Source organism: Ursus arctos, unplaced genomic scaffold (genome assembly GCF_023065955.2).
Source record: "Ursus arctos isolate Adak ecotype North America unplaced genomic scaffold, UrsArc2.0 scaffold_2, whole genome shotgun sequence".
NCBI lineage: Eukaryota > Metazoa > Chordata > Mammalia > Carnivora > Ursidae > Ursus > Ursus arctos.
This window is the reverse complement of record NW_026622874.1, coordinates 57,206,421-57,222,827: the sequence shown is the minus strand read 5'-3', so window position 1 is coordinate 57,222,827 and position 16,407 is coordinate 57,206,421. Positions and strand designations below refer to the sequence as shown.

At 50.3% G+C, this 16,407-nt stretch overlaps 1 protein-coding gene and 2 long non-coding RNA genes across 5 annotated transcripts in view; 1 reads left to right on the top strand and 2 right to left on the bottom strand.

Annotated features, from left to right (window-relative positions):
• RXRG (retinoid X receptor gamma) overlaps positions 1–4,824 on the bottom strand; it is a 44,917-nt gene extending 40,093 nt beyond the window's left edge. Inside the window, exon 1 of one of the 2 annotated variants that reach the window (XM_026517259.4) lies at positions 4,472–4,824. In XM_026517259.4, the coding sequence (XP_026373044.1) occupies positions 4,472–4,520 (49 nt within the window). In that variant the 5' untranslated portion in view covers positions 4,521–4,824. The remainder of the gene's footprint in view (positions 1–4,471) is intronic. The other variant, XM_026517260.4, reaches the window with a different exon arrangement.
• A 6,096-nt stretch (positions 4,825–10,920) lies between these two features.
• LOC123002018 (uncharacterized) overlaps positions 10,921–16,407 on the bottom strand; it is a 34,290-nt gene continuing 28,803 nt past the window's right edge. Inside the window, exons 4-5 of one of the 2 annotated variants that reach the window (XR_006411479.3) lie at positions 14,994–15,596; positions 10,921–13,805 (exon numbers count right to left, since the gene is read on the bottom strand). This is a non-coding gene — a long non-coding RNA (uncharacterized LOC123002018). The remainder of the gene's footprint in view (positions 13,806–14,993; positions 15,597–16,407) is intronic. The other variant, XR_007191392.2, reaches the window with a different exon arrangement.
• LOC130544297 (uncharacterized) lies at positions 11,975–15,082 on the top strand. The gene is made up of 4 exons (XR_008960472.1): positions 11,975–12,060; positions 12,323–12,399; positions 14,353–14,445; positions 15,010–15,082. It is a non-coding gene; the product is annotated as an uncharacterized LOC130544297 (long non-coding RNA).

The following is a 16,407-nucleotide window of genomic DNA, read 5'->3' as shown; positions in this document are numbered from 1 at the left end:
ATACACAGACACACACACATACACACACAGACACACACACAGACATACACACACAGACACACAGGCATACACAGACACAAACAGACACACAGAGACACACACAGACACACACAGACACACAGACACACACACAGACACACACAGACACACAGACACACACACAGACACACACAGGCATACACAGACACACACAGACACACACAGACACACAGGCATACACAGACACACATAGACACACACAGACACACACACACAGACACACAGACACACAGTCATACACACACACACAGGCATACACAGACACACATAGACACACACAGACACACACACACACAGTCATACACACACACACAGGCATACACAGACACACACAGACACACAGAGGCACACACACAGGCATACACAGACACACACAGAGGCACACACAGACACACACACACAGACACACAGACACACAGTCATAGACACACACAGACACACAGAGGCACACACACAGGCACACACAGACACACACACAGACACACATTCATACACACACACATAGGCATACACAGACACACACAGACACACAGAGGCACACACAGACACACACACAGACACACACACAGAGACACACACACAGACACACACACACAGACACGCACACTGACACATACACACACACACGGACACACACACACACACACACACACACACACCCTGCTCCCACATCCACACACATCCTCATATTGCCCCCCCACATACGCACACGCGGGTGTGCACACGTACCTCTAACCCACCCCTCCTCGAAGGCTGCTCTTCAGTGAAAAGCAGAGTGTCCCACACAAATGTCAGGGTCAGCCGGGCAGGACTCTTGCGAGTCAGGCCTCCAGGAGAAGCACCAATTAAGGCTTCAGAGCCCCTTAGCAGAGTGACTGCTGAGCTCTCCCGTGTTCTACTCCTCAGTGGCCAGGCCACGTGTCTGCAACCCCTGGGCCGCGCCTGGTGGGATTAGGGCTCCTCGCCCCAGCCAGGGGTGTGCTGCTCCCCGAGCAAGCGCCTGGCCCGCGAAGTCCTGAGAAGCAGCTCAGCCGAGCGGGGATTCTGGAACCAGACTGCCCGGGTTCAAATCCCGGCCAGCGCCACCTTCGAGCCATGAGACCTTCAGCACGTTCCTTGCCCGCGCGTGCCTCAGCTTCCTCGTCCCTAAAGGCAGCAGGATCGGCCTGGCGCCCCCTCGGAGGGCTGGCACGAGCGCACAGTGCCAAGTGCTCACAGGGGAGCGGACCCCGAGTCAGTGCGGTCGAGCCTGGTTAGCTGAAATGCGAGCCCCCTCTCCTGATCTCTCCTCACCCTGAGGATTACCGCACAATTGGATGTGGGAGTTACAGGCTTCGTCTTGCCATCTTCTTACAGGCAGCCACTGTCTCCTCCAGGCAAAGAAATCTCTCACCGAGCAGCTGGCAAAGCCAGGACTTGGCGGAGAAGGAGAGAAGGGTTCTCTGCTCATCACAAGCGGGGCCGGGAGCTGGGAGACGGGGCACCTCTGCGAGACCCCTGCAACCCAGGTAGTGAGCACCCCTTGGCCAGTCTAGCCCGTCCCTCGTTCACTGATGGGACGATGATCTCACATCTGGGAAGCACAGCCCCAGACACATCCCCAGGGGTTATTTCCCAAGGGTGACTTTGTGTCCCTAGAGGTCCTCACAGCATATCCCAGGAGCCTCCTGTGGTTCCATTTGCTGCTATATAAAAAGGCCGGGGGGGGCATGCCCCACATCATCGCATAAATGTGGTTCCACTCTGTGCCCAGGCTGCAGGTGACAGCCACTCCAGTCCTCAGATGTTCTCTGTGCCTGGGGTGGGGGGGTCCTCCCTCACTTCCAAGTTCTCAGACAGACCTCCCTGCAAGTGGGGGGGGGGGAGGCATGTCCTCTGGCTCAGTGTTTTAGCAGCCTCTTAACTGGCGCACGCAAACAAAATGGAAAACATCAACAGAGCTAAACAAAATAATTGTCCTCCTCCCTAGGGAACAAGGAAAAGTCGCATCAGAGGGAGACATTTAAACAACCTGATGGCCCTTTTCCCTCCCGCTGCCCACGTTACATCATCGTATTTACCATGGCTGCCCTCGTGCGTCATCTTGTATTTGAAACCTAATCCCACCAAATACCGGGACCCCCACAATTGTGAGACTCTAAACCAGCAAAGTGTGTGCGCTCTTGTAGATTTCACTTTTCCCCCAGATTCCTAATTCATTATTCTCCAGTGATGTTTGATTTTAAATTAATCTGCCTGTTAATGTTTGAGCAAAATGGAAGGGATGAAAATACTTACTTTTATTAAGTACCAAATACATGGACAACAGTAAAATAGCTGCTTTTTCAAATGTTCACACATTTAATTCTCAAAACAATACTGTGAGGATGGGATTATCAACTCCATTTTAGAGATGAAGGCACTGAGGTTCAGAGAGGTTCAATACCTTGCCTAAAGTCACACAGCTAGTACGTGAACCCAACTCAGTTCTCTCGCAAGATCTCTCTCTCTTTCATGCTCCCTTCACTGTATCAGATTGAAGGAGTACTGTTGTAAGTTTGAGTCAGGGGCTTTTCTGGAAGGTCTCTCCCATTCAACCCCACATAACCTTAGATTGGTCCCTACCTCGTTGAGGTCTCCGTTTCCACTTATAAAATGAGAGGTCTAAGATGCTCTTTGAGGTCCCTGAGGAGACTAATATTCCGAGAATCCAGCAGGCAGCCCCAGTTGAATTTGGGGCTAGACCTTCTTTATCCAGCCTTTCTCTTAGCTCTCTCCCTAGATCCTTCCACCTTCAACCCAGTTATTCACTCCCCAAATGTCTCAGAGGGTCTCCATGGCATTCATGAAGCCATGATCTCCCAGACCTTGGGGGCCCCAAGAATCTCGAGGACAAGCACTTTCCTCAGATCTCAGACAACTGAATTCAGAGGGAAAAGGAAAATGTGTGTCGGCTCTGAATGGGACCAAGATGGGAGCTGAGAAGGCTTTTCACACCCAGGACCCAACTATAAACGAGATCAGATGTCCCGGTCACAGCTTTGGCCACCACTCTTACTGGGTCATATCATGAGACTGGCCCCAATAACTTCAACATCCCCTCTTTCAGGAACACATCCGTGGCCCCCCAACTCTTGTGTCCCAACAAACAGCTTCCTCCCACATCCCAAAGAGCACACAGCACGAAATATTACAATGTGTCTGTGTGATAAGCCGACTCTGTCCAAGTGGCAGAGACCGTGTCTCATTCACATCTGTCTTCCCAGAACCTAACACCATGCTTGGCTCACAGAAACTCCCCCAGGCACCCTGAATGAACGAGCAAGCCCCCTGGCTCAACACTTCCCGGGCAGGGACCTCATCCACCTTGCAATGTCCCTCCACACCTCACAGAGGGCTCTGCCCGGCAAAGCGGGCAAGCTGTACCCCACTAGCCCTCGGATGAATTGCCTATCTGTCCACTCAGGAGGTCGGGAGAGCAGGGACTTTTCAGTTCTCAAGACCTAGCAAGAATTTCCGCTTTGTCCTGTCTGCCAACATCCACAGGGCAAAAGCTCCTCTTTGGCTCCCAAGAACACGAGCTACATGCCACCAGCTGACAAGTGATCGGCCAGTCGGTCAGCTGTTGGTTCCATTTATTCAAAGCTGGACGGCTGATCTGCTTCTGCCACTGAATCGAGGGAGCCTCGGGACGCACGTAAGGCAGCCCCTGGGAAGTGAGCCGGGGCTGCCCTCCCTGGCTTGGTGACTTGGACCTTCAGCCCCGGGTTCTCGGAGCGCAGACTTCCGCCCCCAGATCCGACCCTCCACCCTCAGAGTAGAACTGCTGACGGAGACCCTGGCGATGGAAATCAGCAGGGAGGGGGCGCGAGGCTATTAGCAAATCAAAAGGGAAGACAACAGAGGCAGGAAAACACGGTGGCAAATTCAAGTGCTCCGTTTCTTTTTAAAAATCCAATTATAGGGAGATCTGCTTTTAAATAAAACAAGCATGCCCTTGTTACCGAGTATCTCAGGGACTCTTCATAGAGAGGCAAAACCTTTTTCATCACATTTTTCTCATTACAAGTTGGATAATAGGTACGTCTTAGTGATTCCCTTTGACTCTTCCACTTTGCACACCCACACAAACACACAGGGTTCTAACAATGCTCTTGTTCTGTCTGGGTCTCAGATACAGTCTCAGGCAGGTGGGTTTGAACGCTCCTTGGAATATTTGCATGCCCTCTCTTCTGCTCACTCATGCTGATATGCACAGATCCTCACCTCCGACCATCCCCTCTCCCTCCCTCTCTCCTGCACGCACAGACACACTCCCGCAGAAACACACTCCGAGTGCATATAAACATACATGCCCTCTTCCTAATTCACGGGCATCCGGCTGTCCCCATTTCCCGATCCCCTCTGGCCCCTCCAGACAGGTCCCCCGGGGCAGCCCCAGCGCCGGACTCACCGCCAAAGCCTGTGGGAAACTTCATGAAGTGAGAATAATTCCCATACATGTTTACTCTTCAGTTCATGTTCCTCTCGCGCGCGTCTTCCGGAGAGCACGGCCTCCCGGGCTCCCGAGCGCAGCCGGGCTGCCTTCAACTTGGGCTAACAGGAGTGGTCATCGCTTCCTCGCAGCCCGGGCAGCTCCGGCTGGGCCAGCCCTCCGGGATTAGTCTGGAATCTGCCCCTCGCTCGGAGCGGCCACATAGCGCGTCCGGGCGGCGCGGCAGCTGGTGCCTGTCAGTAACCACGCACAGCGCCGCCGCCGCCGCGCCCCGCCGCGCACGGGCTCCTGTTGCTGCTTTGATTCACTCGGGGCTGGGCCGCCGCGTGCGCTCCGCCGGCTCCGCGCCTCCCCGGGGCGCTGCCGGCCACGGGCCCAGCGTCGGCGAGCCCAGATCTCTGCGTGGCCGCCTCCCCCCCCACCCCCGTAGGTCAGGAGCCGAGGGCGGAGGAGGGGGGGAGGTGGCAGGGGCCCTGAGACTCCGGAGGGGCCTCCTCCTTGACGTGCACCCACAGACGCCCGTGGGGTTTTAGTAAAATGCATTTTCGCACTTGGGCTCCCGTCCGTCTAATGCACTTGGTGTTTGATCTGTGGCAGGGGGCAGGGGTGAGGGCCAGGAGAGAAGAGAGCCCCTTCGTAAGCGCAGGTTTGGAGAAGTGTGAGATTCCATCCCCAGCCATGGAAAACTAAGCTAAAGCTTCCCTTGGGTGCAGGGTGGGCCTCCCCTGCTCTGCTGACCAGAAGTGCTTGTCTGCCCTCTAACAGAAGCCTGACAGGTGCAGGTGGGAGCCAGAGCTCATTCACAGGGAAAACGTGTGAGCAGGGAGGCCGCGTTGGCTCCAGGTGGTGGTGGCCATTCACCGGAGGGAAGCATTCACCCTGGAGACCGCTGTGGTCCAGCCGCTGTTCAAAAGGCACCACTGAGTCTTCGCTGAACCAGAGACTCTGTTGGGTGGAACCCAGCCACAAATCAAAGTCTACGTATCCCTTTGATGTCGGGATCTGTCATACAGCTTTCCTGACAAGCCACTGCTGGGCCTATACTTGGACACCTCCAATAATGGGAGGCTCACTACTATCCCATTCCATTTCCGGGTAGCTCTTACCATAAGAAAGTTTTTAATTAAACTGACATCTACCTCTTCTCTGTAGCTTCTGCCAACAGGCTCTAGGGTACTCCCTGTGGCCACACAAGAGGAGCTTGTGGGGATCTTCTGCAAATTCACAGATAAATACCCCATGCCCATAATCTACTTCTCCAGGCATTCTTGCCTCATTCAGCCATCCCATGTATCACCAAGCATTCGAGTTTATATACAACCTATTCTTTTTCTAGGAATATACTTCAATTTCTGGAGACCCTCAGGGAGGGGAAGGGGGTTGGCCGGACCTGAATACAGTACTTCAGCTATGATGCGGATCTCCTCCCCCTGGTGTTTGGGTTGGCAGGGCGAGGAGGTGCTGTCAGCATACGCACCAGGGTCATGGACTGAGCCCTGAGAGGCTGAGACAGGATGAGAGGTTGCCCTTGATGCGGGATGGCACACGGACGGAGACTCAAGACTCAAGTGCTAAGAGAACCCAGAACAAAAACTAAGAATAAAGGCCCAGGGACAGGAACAGAGTCCAGACGATGAGGGAGGAGGAGGCCAGATGGGGATCAGAGCCAAAGGTGATGACCAGGAAGGAGGAGGAAAGATGCAGGCTGTCACTGGGGACGCGTGGCATGGCCGAGACTTCCTTGGCGGGGGGGCTGGCCTCAGAGGCTTGGTTGAGAACTGGCACAGATGCGGGCCGTGCAGAATACAGGGGGACTGTTTGCCTCCCTGCGTGGGCTCCTGGGCAGCCCCACGTGTGGATTCGCGTAAAACTAACTTGACAAATGACCCACCCACCCAGCTGTATTCTCTATTATACGCGTTTTTCATCCTCTTCTTGGGCGATTGGCTTTGGGGACAGCGTGCAATATCACCCTATAGGCCTCTGAAATGCAACGTTTGGGTTCACGCATCACGCCAGATCTTCTGGGGTTCCTGCTTCTTTCATCCAGTGTATGTTATTCCTCTCCCCAAATTCTTGACTTCCGAAGATCTGACGCACTGCTCCCCATATTTTAGCTAACTTAGGGACAAAAATACTGAAAAAGACATAGCAAGGACGGCTTACAGCAGACCAGCGTACCATCGGTTTACGAAGACCATGGACACGTGACTCATACAACATTCCTTGTGTGGCCGGAAGAGTCCGTGTCTGCAGAGAAAGCAAGTCAGAAGCCAGCCTTGCTGGGTACAAATCCCAGTTCCACTGCTTACAGCCTCACGATATCGGCAAGGTACTGACTCTCCCTGGGCCTCCGTGACCACGCAGGCTTGTGATGAGGATCGAGTCTGCACTTGTTAATCACTTGAAAGATCCCAGATACTAATGCTCAATCTGTACAAGCTCTTTTGATGATGACGGTGATGTGACTGGAGCGAGTCCCTTCACCCCTTGTTTCTTTTTACTCATTGGTAAAATGGTGGGACAGGGCTAAATGAGTTCCCAAATCCCCTGCAGCTTAAAAATTAAATGCAAATGGATCCACCCCCCAATTCCATAACTGCCCATTTCCTCCACAGAAGTGTCTGAAGCAAGTATCTAGAAGCATAAACGACCATTTGGTACACCTATCCGAGAAAGAAATGAGTTATTCCAGCACAACTGGCTTTTTGGTGAACCGGTGCTGGCCAGGGTTCTTCCACGTACTCAAAAACCATCCTTAAAAAGCTCTCCTTAGAGCCTTATTCAAGGTCAATGTCAAGATGATCTGTCAGCACTTTGTGGTAGACTCTACTCTCTCCCCCTTTCTTTAATTTAGCTGTACCTTGACCACGTTTGCTCACCGAGTAAAGACCAAAAGCCTTAGCCTGGCATGGAAAGGCCCCACCGTCTTGTCTCAACCTACGTTTTAAGCTCTATCGGGAGGAAAATGCTCTGGGATAGAAATCATAAGGCCCTGTGCCTCCAGCCCCACTGCTCTCCAGCCGTGTGACCTTGAGTAAGCTCATTTACTCTGGGGGGGAGGGGACACTCACACCACTCACCTCACTAAGGTTTCTGGGTTTTGTTTTTTTTTCATAATCAAATGGGATGAGAGGAGCGCATGTGTTTTGGTTTGGTTTTGGGGTTTTGTTTGTTTTACACACCAAAGTTCTATACAAATACAAGGCAGTGATATCTCCTTGTTTGTCTGTTTGTTTTCTTCCCTTTCTCCAGTGGTCCCTTCTGGTCTGGCCATTTTGCTCACTGTGGGAACATAGTACGTTCACCCCAACTTATGGTTCATTGTTCATGTTCATTTACCTTCCCCGACCTGCTTCCCCACATAAATTGTTTTCCTACGTAAATGCTAGAACACAGTAGGTGCTCAATACATATTTTTGCATTAAAAAAATGCTTGATATGCTTATACCAAAATATCTTAGCGTTCTTTCCTTGTGATACCTTCCATATGATTTAACATCCCATAACAAGCCATAAACTTTGTCGTAGGTACAAGAAATACAAACGTGGCTTTTCTCTCTGATCCACATTTTTGGCTGGTACCACGGTGTCTTGTCTAAGACCATTATTGATACAACGACATTGGCCTGACAACCCCACTGACTTCAGTCACTCCACTGCTTCCAGCTGTTACTGGATTCTCATTAGGACGTCAAATGAAAAACCAAGTGCTCGTGTCCATAGTGGGAATTAGCTAATTCATTCATAAGAATTCTGAGCTCACTTCTTGTCAAGGCTAATTATCTATTCCTCTTAAGTGATATGTTCTGCTTTTATTAAAGCCATTAGTGCCTTTGAGTAAATGAAAAGGGCATCTGTTTTCACTAGTATGTTTGACACAGACTCGGCATATCTTATGTTCACCCTGGTAATAAAAGGATATAGCTTTACCACTGGTCTGTTTGTGTGTGTGTGTGTGTGTGCGTGCGCACACACACACGCTTTTGAACAACGGCAATTGAAGATAATATTTTGCAGTAAACACGAATAAAAAACCGAAGTCATTTATTAGGTATAAAATGTAGAGGCAAATACCTCTACACTGATGACATCGATTCATATTTTTATATTTGTGTAGTACTTCACCTGCCTAATAGTATATAAAGTTCCGATGTGTTTTCCCAAATATTAGAATTAGACCATACCATATTACCCTATTTTATAAATGAAGAATTTGAGTCCAAGGTTGTGAAGTCAGAGAAGGAAAGAGAGCCACTCCAACCAGTCAGATTTCAGATGTGGTCTCACAACTTGGAAGTGACAGAAATGGATATAAAACCAGGCCCCCAACTCCGGCTCCCAGTCAACAATCCTTCACCAGACCTTGACCCTTCTCTTATTCATGATGTCTTTCTATTATGCGTGTTATGCGGCGGGAGATTCTTACATATTGCTTTTTTTCTCTTCGCTGTCACGCATTCATTCGCTTATCACTCAGCCAACACTTACTGAGAGCTTTTGGCCTGTCAGTCACTGGGGATGCACTAAGAGACAATAAGATCAAGTCCCTGACCTCATGGAGCTTATGTAGTCTGATGGAAGAGCTGGAGAACAAATAGTCACAGACATAAATATATCATTAGAAGCCATGATAAGTGCTATGAAGGAAAATAATTGGATGAGATGAGAGACTATAGCAGGGAAATCTAATTTAAATTGAAAGGTCAGGGAGACTTCTTTGAGGAAATGACAGTAATACTCAGATTTAAAGAAAGAAGAAGATTCAGTTGGGGGAAAAGGAAGAGGAGAGGGGAGGATGGACCAGGCAGATGGAACAGTCAGTCTAACAGCCCCAAGGAGAGAATGAGCTCAGTGTATTCGAGAAGCTGGAGAGTACAATGTTCGGGTCTCCCCTTCAGATGACCTGGCTTCCAAGAGTTCCACGGGTGCACTGTCTCGCCCCTGATTCTGTGTTCGACGTGCCGTGTCAGCTGTGTACTGCTGGAACCCTCCCTTCCTGGCTTTGTCTCCCCTTCACAGGCTGGTCAGATTCAGATAACTCACTGTTTTCCAGGGCTGCCACCCCACTAATCCGTCTTTGTGTGTGTGTTCCTTCTGCCCCTCCGCTCACAAGAGCCTTCCCCTCTTTCTGTTCTCTGTCCAAATACCGCCATTCCCCAAGGCCGTTCTCATGGGTGCTTTTCGATGGCCCTCTGTTGGAACCACTCTCTCCTGGATTCCCACAGCCTGTGGTTGGGACCATTCCTGTGTCACTCATCACCTTCCTTCTTGTATGATTATCTCGAACGCATCTGAAAAGCCCTCTAACTAGGCAGGAAACCCTAAGTAACTAGAAACTGGGTCTGAGTCATTTTTTTGGCCCCAACAGCCTTTATGATGGTGTCTAACACATAATAGAAATCCAATAATGCACGATGAATGAATGAACGAACTTTTGTTGACTATGTTAACTGCTCCTGAGGTCAGCCCCAGGGAACTAGACACGAGGAGGTGAGTGTTCCTAGGCTCCAACAGTTTTTACAACCCAAATTTTATTTTCATGGGCTCCTTCTCATGGAACCATACACTCCCGTGTGGACAGGCTTGATACTGGCATGAGTCCGTCTTGGTGACTGAGAGCCTCTGAGGACAGATATGAGGTGCCTGACTCAGAAAGAGCACTGATTAGCTTTAAGTGGACACTGTCTCAGCTGTCACCAAAAACTGGGCCATTTCCATAAGGCCTAAAAGGTGTTCAAAGACACATGCTTCATCTGCAAAGTGTCATCCATGGCTTAGGAACCAGTCCTATATTTATCGTAGCCAATGGCTCCAGTCGCTAGTGAAACAAGCCATGTCAAACTTCCCCTAAGGGAGTGGTTCCCAAACTTGGCATTACAATTAGCTGGGAAGCTTAAAAATTTTGCAGAAGCCTTTATCCACCTCTAGAGATTATGTAATTGGTTTGGGGTTGTGTTCTGGGTTTGGGAACTGCGGAAAGAACCCCGAGTGATTATGGCACAGCTAGATGAGTTTGGGAACTACTGATTTAAAGAAAGAGAAGCTTCCTTTAACAGGAAGCTAAGAAGGAGCCATCAGCAAAAAATGAGTAATCACTTTCAGGGATAATTCCAAGGATCCAGGAAGATCCACTTTGCCCATTTGCTAGGACATGAGGTTGGAACTTATGAACCCAAGAAACTCTTGCTTAGCAGGAGGCATGGTGGCTGAGGCCATCTGCTGTGTGGACTTAGTGTATACTGACTTGAGGTGTGCTGGGACTGTGTGTGACACAGTCACATCGCAGCCCGTCTCCCATCAGAATCTTGTTCATTAAAGGCACTCCCTAAAGGCTGTCTCCTCCGTCAGTCTTCCCTTACATAGGGTTAGTACTCCCACTGTTCTCCAAAACACTTGCTTCAATATTTATTACGGCACCAGTTTAATTTCCCTTCGTATCATAATTACTTGTTACACTAGGACCGTCTTCTTGAATACAGGGACAACTTCTTATTCATCTTTATAATATCAAAGAATCTAGCATTTTGCTTTGTACACAGTGAGTGCTTAATAAATGCTTATTGCATGGACGCAAAGATGACAGCTATCAACCAGACGGACTCTACCCCTGCTCTCATGGCGCTATAAGCTACAAGTTGAAGGGTAACTTTCAACCGCCCTTAACTCCAAACTAAATAACGTTGCTATAACGTTTTCAAGGTGGAAAGAACAGTTACAGAGATGCCTCCATTTCTTGGTTCCCAGTCAAGCGATGGTCATAAAACCCTCCCGGTCATAAACAACTCGACCACAGCTGCAAAGCACATGGGGGCTCTCGGGATACAGAACAACTGTGATCACACTGAGCTGCGACCAGAGGGAAACATCTGGTCCCTTCTAGAGAGAGGCCAGCAGTTCAAATATGGGACACTCTAATCCAGGCTGGGTCCAGATCCAAGGAGTCACAGCCAAAGAGGTGAATGTCAGCACCAGACCTCAGGAAGGCCTGCTCACATCCCGAGAGGGAAGAAGAAATCCTGGAGTAGAGCCCAGCCCCCAAGACCAGGCCGCTGGCGCTTATATTCGGTTGAACAGACGTGCACCGGGCTGGCGACTGGCTACATATATTCAGGTGTAGATTTCGAGGCTGCAACCCAATCGCACACAGGCCAAGCGATCTATTTTCAGATCCAGCTCACTCTTGGGGAAGAGGCTCTAAATATACCCTCCAGTGACTGCAGGAGGCAGATTATCATTGCTGGCAGCTGAGCAGGGTGGGGCTGACAGGGACGTCAGGAGCCTCACCATTACCCTCAGCACAGCGCAAAGGCCCCACCACTTGTAGAGCTAAATTTACATAAGGGCAAGTGTCTGTTATATTTGATGGGGTTTCCATGTATAAGCGCCTGGCCATGGGCTCTGTATGGCAACCAAACCGCTATTTTGTCCCGTCGGAAGAGCCACTGAGCGTGTAGATGCCACAAAGGAGGACGTAGGCAAAACTGACCTTGTTCTGTTCTCAGGCATCCACATCAGAGGGAGGTCTTGCAATTACATAAGCAATGGTAATGAAATTTCCCCCTGTGCATAATACCCGATCGTCTACAGCATGCTTTTATAGCTTATTTATAAGCAGGTATGAAATATTATTAAAAGTCAATCCAAGGGGGCTGCAGTCCGAAAGGATGTTGGATGTTAGGACATGAGAATTTATCTTGCTGTAATGATTTTCTCTGTAACGGGGAAGGCCTTTGAGTTAGTGTTCAGCCAAGACATAGTTCTCTTACTGCCAAAAGCTGAACACTGTATAACTAACTCTATTTCCAGGCAGCTAATCCCGAAAGGCCAGAAAGCATTGTTCCAGAAGGCATGGAGCGAGAGCTGCATTAACCACCAGCATTCAGGTGAGTGCCGAATAGCAAACACGAACAGAAGTAGGTAAAGGCAGGGGGATAGTTGATCAGGGCAGGGGTGTGGCACGTGGAAGCTCTTAAAGTCGATGTTTAGCAACATCAGAGCGAGTTTGAGAAATCTCGGTACTCGGTGTATTAGAGGAGCCTCGGAAGAGATGCTCAGCCCAATTTAGCTGGTACCAACCATGGGACACCAAAGAGAATGAGCGGAGGAAGTCGGGACCTGAGACATTTGCCCCTGCAGTAGGGTTGCTCAAAGGGTCCATAGACCACCTGCACGAGACTCATCTGGGAGGCCTGTCAAACCCAGAGACTTCTGGGCTCTGCCTGGACCCTCTGAATTAGAATCTTTGGGGCTAGAGAGGGCCTGGGCGTGGGGGGTCTTTAACAAGCCCCACAGGTGATTCCCATAGGCAGCAGAATTTAAGAATCACAGCTTTACGGAATGGTATCTAGAGAAAGCCAAACCTTAACCGGGAATGCAGGCCACGTTGCGTGTTAGAGATTACTCATTGGCGCCTCCTGGTTACTCTGTAAAGCCAACGTTAATGTCTTTTCACAGCCTGAGCTCCTAAAGTCATGGTTATTACAAGTAGTGGAGTCAAGCTCGGGAAATTCTTTCGACTCTAAATAACGTGTTCTCTCTACCACCCTTCACCTTGAAGGTGCAATCCTTGAACTGTCCAAACCTCTGTCCCTGGCAAGCAGGAGGCTGAGGCTCTGGTCAGATGAAGGTTCTGGAAAAATGGGCTGAGGTCGGGGGTGAGGGAGGAGTGAGGGAGGAGTGAGGTGGTGTCTGCCTGCAGCTACAAGTTTTGGGAAGACTTAGCCGGGAGAAAGTAGGCCCAAGAGACGAGAAATAGTTCGAAGCATTCGGGATACAGAGGGCTGGCTGAAGAGGAACGGTCTGGCAAAAGGAGCCCCAGAGGATGCCCAGTTAGAGCCGAGCCGGGGCTACAGGAGCTGGAGGACGGCGGGGGAGGGGCGGATCTAGAAGCGGTTCCCGGGTGCAAAGGCCACGGGGAGAGGAAGGCTTTTCTGGCTGCCTGTGACGTCACCTTGGGCAGCTGTTAGTGTGAAGCGTTATTTCTGGAATTGCCCAAACATCACTGACTCTTAAGGGGGAATTTCAGACACATCAGCAGGCTGGGCACAGATATTTAAGGACTGGAGCCTTTGTGCCTCCTCATCAAAGCCTATGTCTGAGACTGATGCCGCCCCCTCCCACCTCGGTCCTGCACAGATGCGGCTGGTCCAGATCCTTCGTGGGCTGCAGCCAGCCAAGACTGGGAGGGCTCTGAAGTCAAAGGTGGAGAAGGCAGGGGCAGCAGAGAGGACTTCCCCTTGACATCCTGGCAGATGAAAACAGCTCCCAAGTGACTTCAGGCCACCAAAAACTAAAGCAGGAAGGGAGAAAAGTTGGTTAATCCTCTCCATAGTTCCTGAACATCCATTACTTCCCCACCTGTTTGCAGGGCAGGGCTACACCCTTTCTATCCTTCAGGGAAGGACCAGTCATGCCAGGCAATTGAAAAAAAGCAACGATGATTAGGGCTAAAAATTCATCACCCCTTTTCCATTGGAAAGTAGGCAGAGGACTGTGTTAAAACTTCCATTTATTGATCAGTTTGCCCCTGATAGGCCAGGAGGACAGTGAGAGTGAGGTGGAAGGGCCCCTCCCTCCGCATCCATCCTGTGCACTCCCGACAGATTAATCCTCCTAATGCATAGCTCTGATGGGAGCAGACACTCTTCATGGCCCCCCCTCTGCCCACAGAGGTTATCTACACTGGGTCCCCTTCCACTTCTCCAAACCTTCACCCCTCTCCTTGGCTGAGCACACGCTAGTCCAGAAAAGTGCACGGCGTGCTCTTCCCCAAACACACCTAGCACACTCCTTCTCCTTTGTTCTCTGCTTTCACTCAAGCTGCTTTATCCTTCCAGAACATCGTCTGCCCCACTATTCATCCCCATTAGCTGAATCCCAGCTGGTCCTTCTCTGGGCACCTACATGTCACCTCTTCCTGATCCTCCCAGGTAGGTTTCTCTCTCTCTCTCTCTCTCTCTCTCTCTCTCTCTCTCTCTCTCGTCTCCCCCTCTCCCTCTTCTCTGTGTGGCTGTCTGTATCTCCTTGTCTCTCCCTGCTCTTGAAACTCCCACCCCCGCCTCCCAGCATTGAGTACCTCCCTGTTGTGATCCACAACTAGCTTAGCCTTGTGACCTTTGGGATTTCTCAACGTGAAGCATATCCACAGACTAATATCATTGAACTTGCTGCTACTATAACCCATCCTTCATGCCCTTTGAAATTCATGCTCTTTTCTCAATGTCCACTGAAGGCTTGGCCTAATTGTGATGAGGCAGGGACCTCAGTTTCCTTGGGGACTGGGGGGGGGTCAGTGAGACACATCACCCCACCTCTGTGGATCGAAGTCTTTTCCTTAGGAAGCTTTCCGTGCCACGTCCCCCATCCCCGCCCCCCAGCAAAGGTCGGGACCTTTGCTTCTATGTCTGGTTGTACATCCACTCTCCCTTGCCAGCACACGCCCCAAGTACAATTACACAGTTGTATAACTCTTTAACACCTGTCTCCTTCCACAGGCAGAAAGTTCCATGAGAGCAAGGCCCATTTCTCCTTTATTCATCAATGAATCCTGGGACACGGCTGGTAGGCAATGACTCGTTGGTGAATGGAGGACTGGCTTTTATCACACTCTGTGCTGGAAGATAGCTTTGTGTGCACAGTGCGTGTTTTCCCCATCCTTCGCCGTCGAAGAATGCAGGGGATAGAGGACACTCTTTGTACTCCCCAGCACTTCCATCGTGCCTTGTTCCGAGCAGGTGCTCAAAAGAAAAGAAAAGAAACAAACAAAAAGAAGTTGTTGAATCTAATCCTCTCCTGGGAAAGTAGTCCAAAGCCAGTGACGGTGAGTCAGTAACATCGCATTGATTCAGAAGCAGACACATTTAGTCCAATAAATCAACAAATGATTATTGAGCCCCCAAAAGGCATAGAATGTTTTGTCTGTCTCTCTGTGCGCCCGTCCATCTGTCTGTCGATAATAAGAAGGGTGGCTGTAGAGACCGCAGAGGGGCTGGTTTGAGTCCCAGCTCTGCCATTGGTACTGAGTGTCTGTATGACCTTGAAAGGTCAGATTCCCTGAACGTCAGCTTCCAGTTTCTTCAGCCTTTAAAATGAGCACAAAATTCTTAGTTCACAGGGACACGGTGAGGATTGAAAGCAGGGACGTATTTGAAAGCCTTTTGTAAAACGTGAAGTGTAATAACGTGTATAATTATTACGAGTGCGTGATGAAAAGAAAAGACAACGAAAGGAGACAGGGCTGTGAGTCCCAGTCACCCTCTAAGCAGTGAGGCACGATCCACGAGTGGGGCGTGAGGTCCACGCTCCCTGAGCCTGTCTGTCCTGACCCCTGACAGTCCCTAAGCTTCCCAAGACACAGGTTCATCATCTTGTCAAATGGGCTCCGAGGCGCCTGGCATCCTGGGAGGAGCGGGCTTACTAATAAAGAGATTGTCTTAATAACGTGAAGCACCGGGTGCCATGGTAACGGGCATTACATGATCTGGAGAAGAGCAGCTTTTGATAAGAATAGGGAGCCTGCAGATGGGAAAAGGGGGGTGGGGATGCACACGGGATGGGGGTGGAGGAAATGCAAACACGGATAGATGCAGAGTAAGCACCGAAGGGAACGAACAAACAGTATTGGGGGTGCTGGCCGCTCCGGGTAGCCGAAGGGAACGAACAAACAGTATTGGGGGTGCTGGCCGCTCCGGGTAGCCTCTCCCGTCTGCGCCCTGCTAGCTGGCTTGTATCTTGAGCACCTCCAGATTTTCTGCTGCTACTGCAATTGAGGATCCCCCTGGGTACTTCACCTGGTAGCCCCCGGTGTTTTTTTAAAGATAAAAGCAGGTGCAAAAATGTGGGTAAAAGCAGCTTGTGAATCTACCAAAAAACTAGAAACACGGGTTTTATTT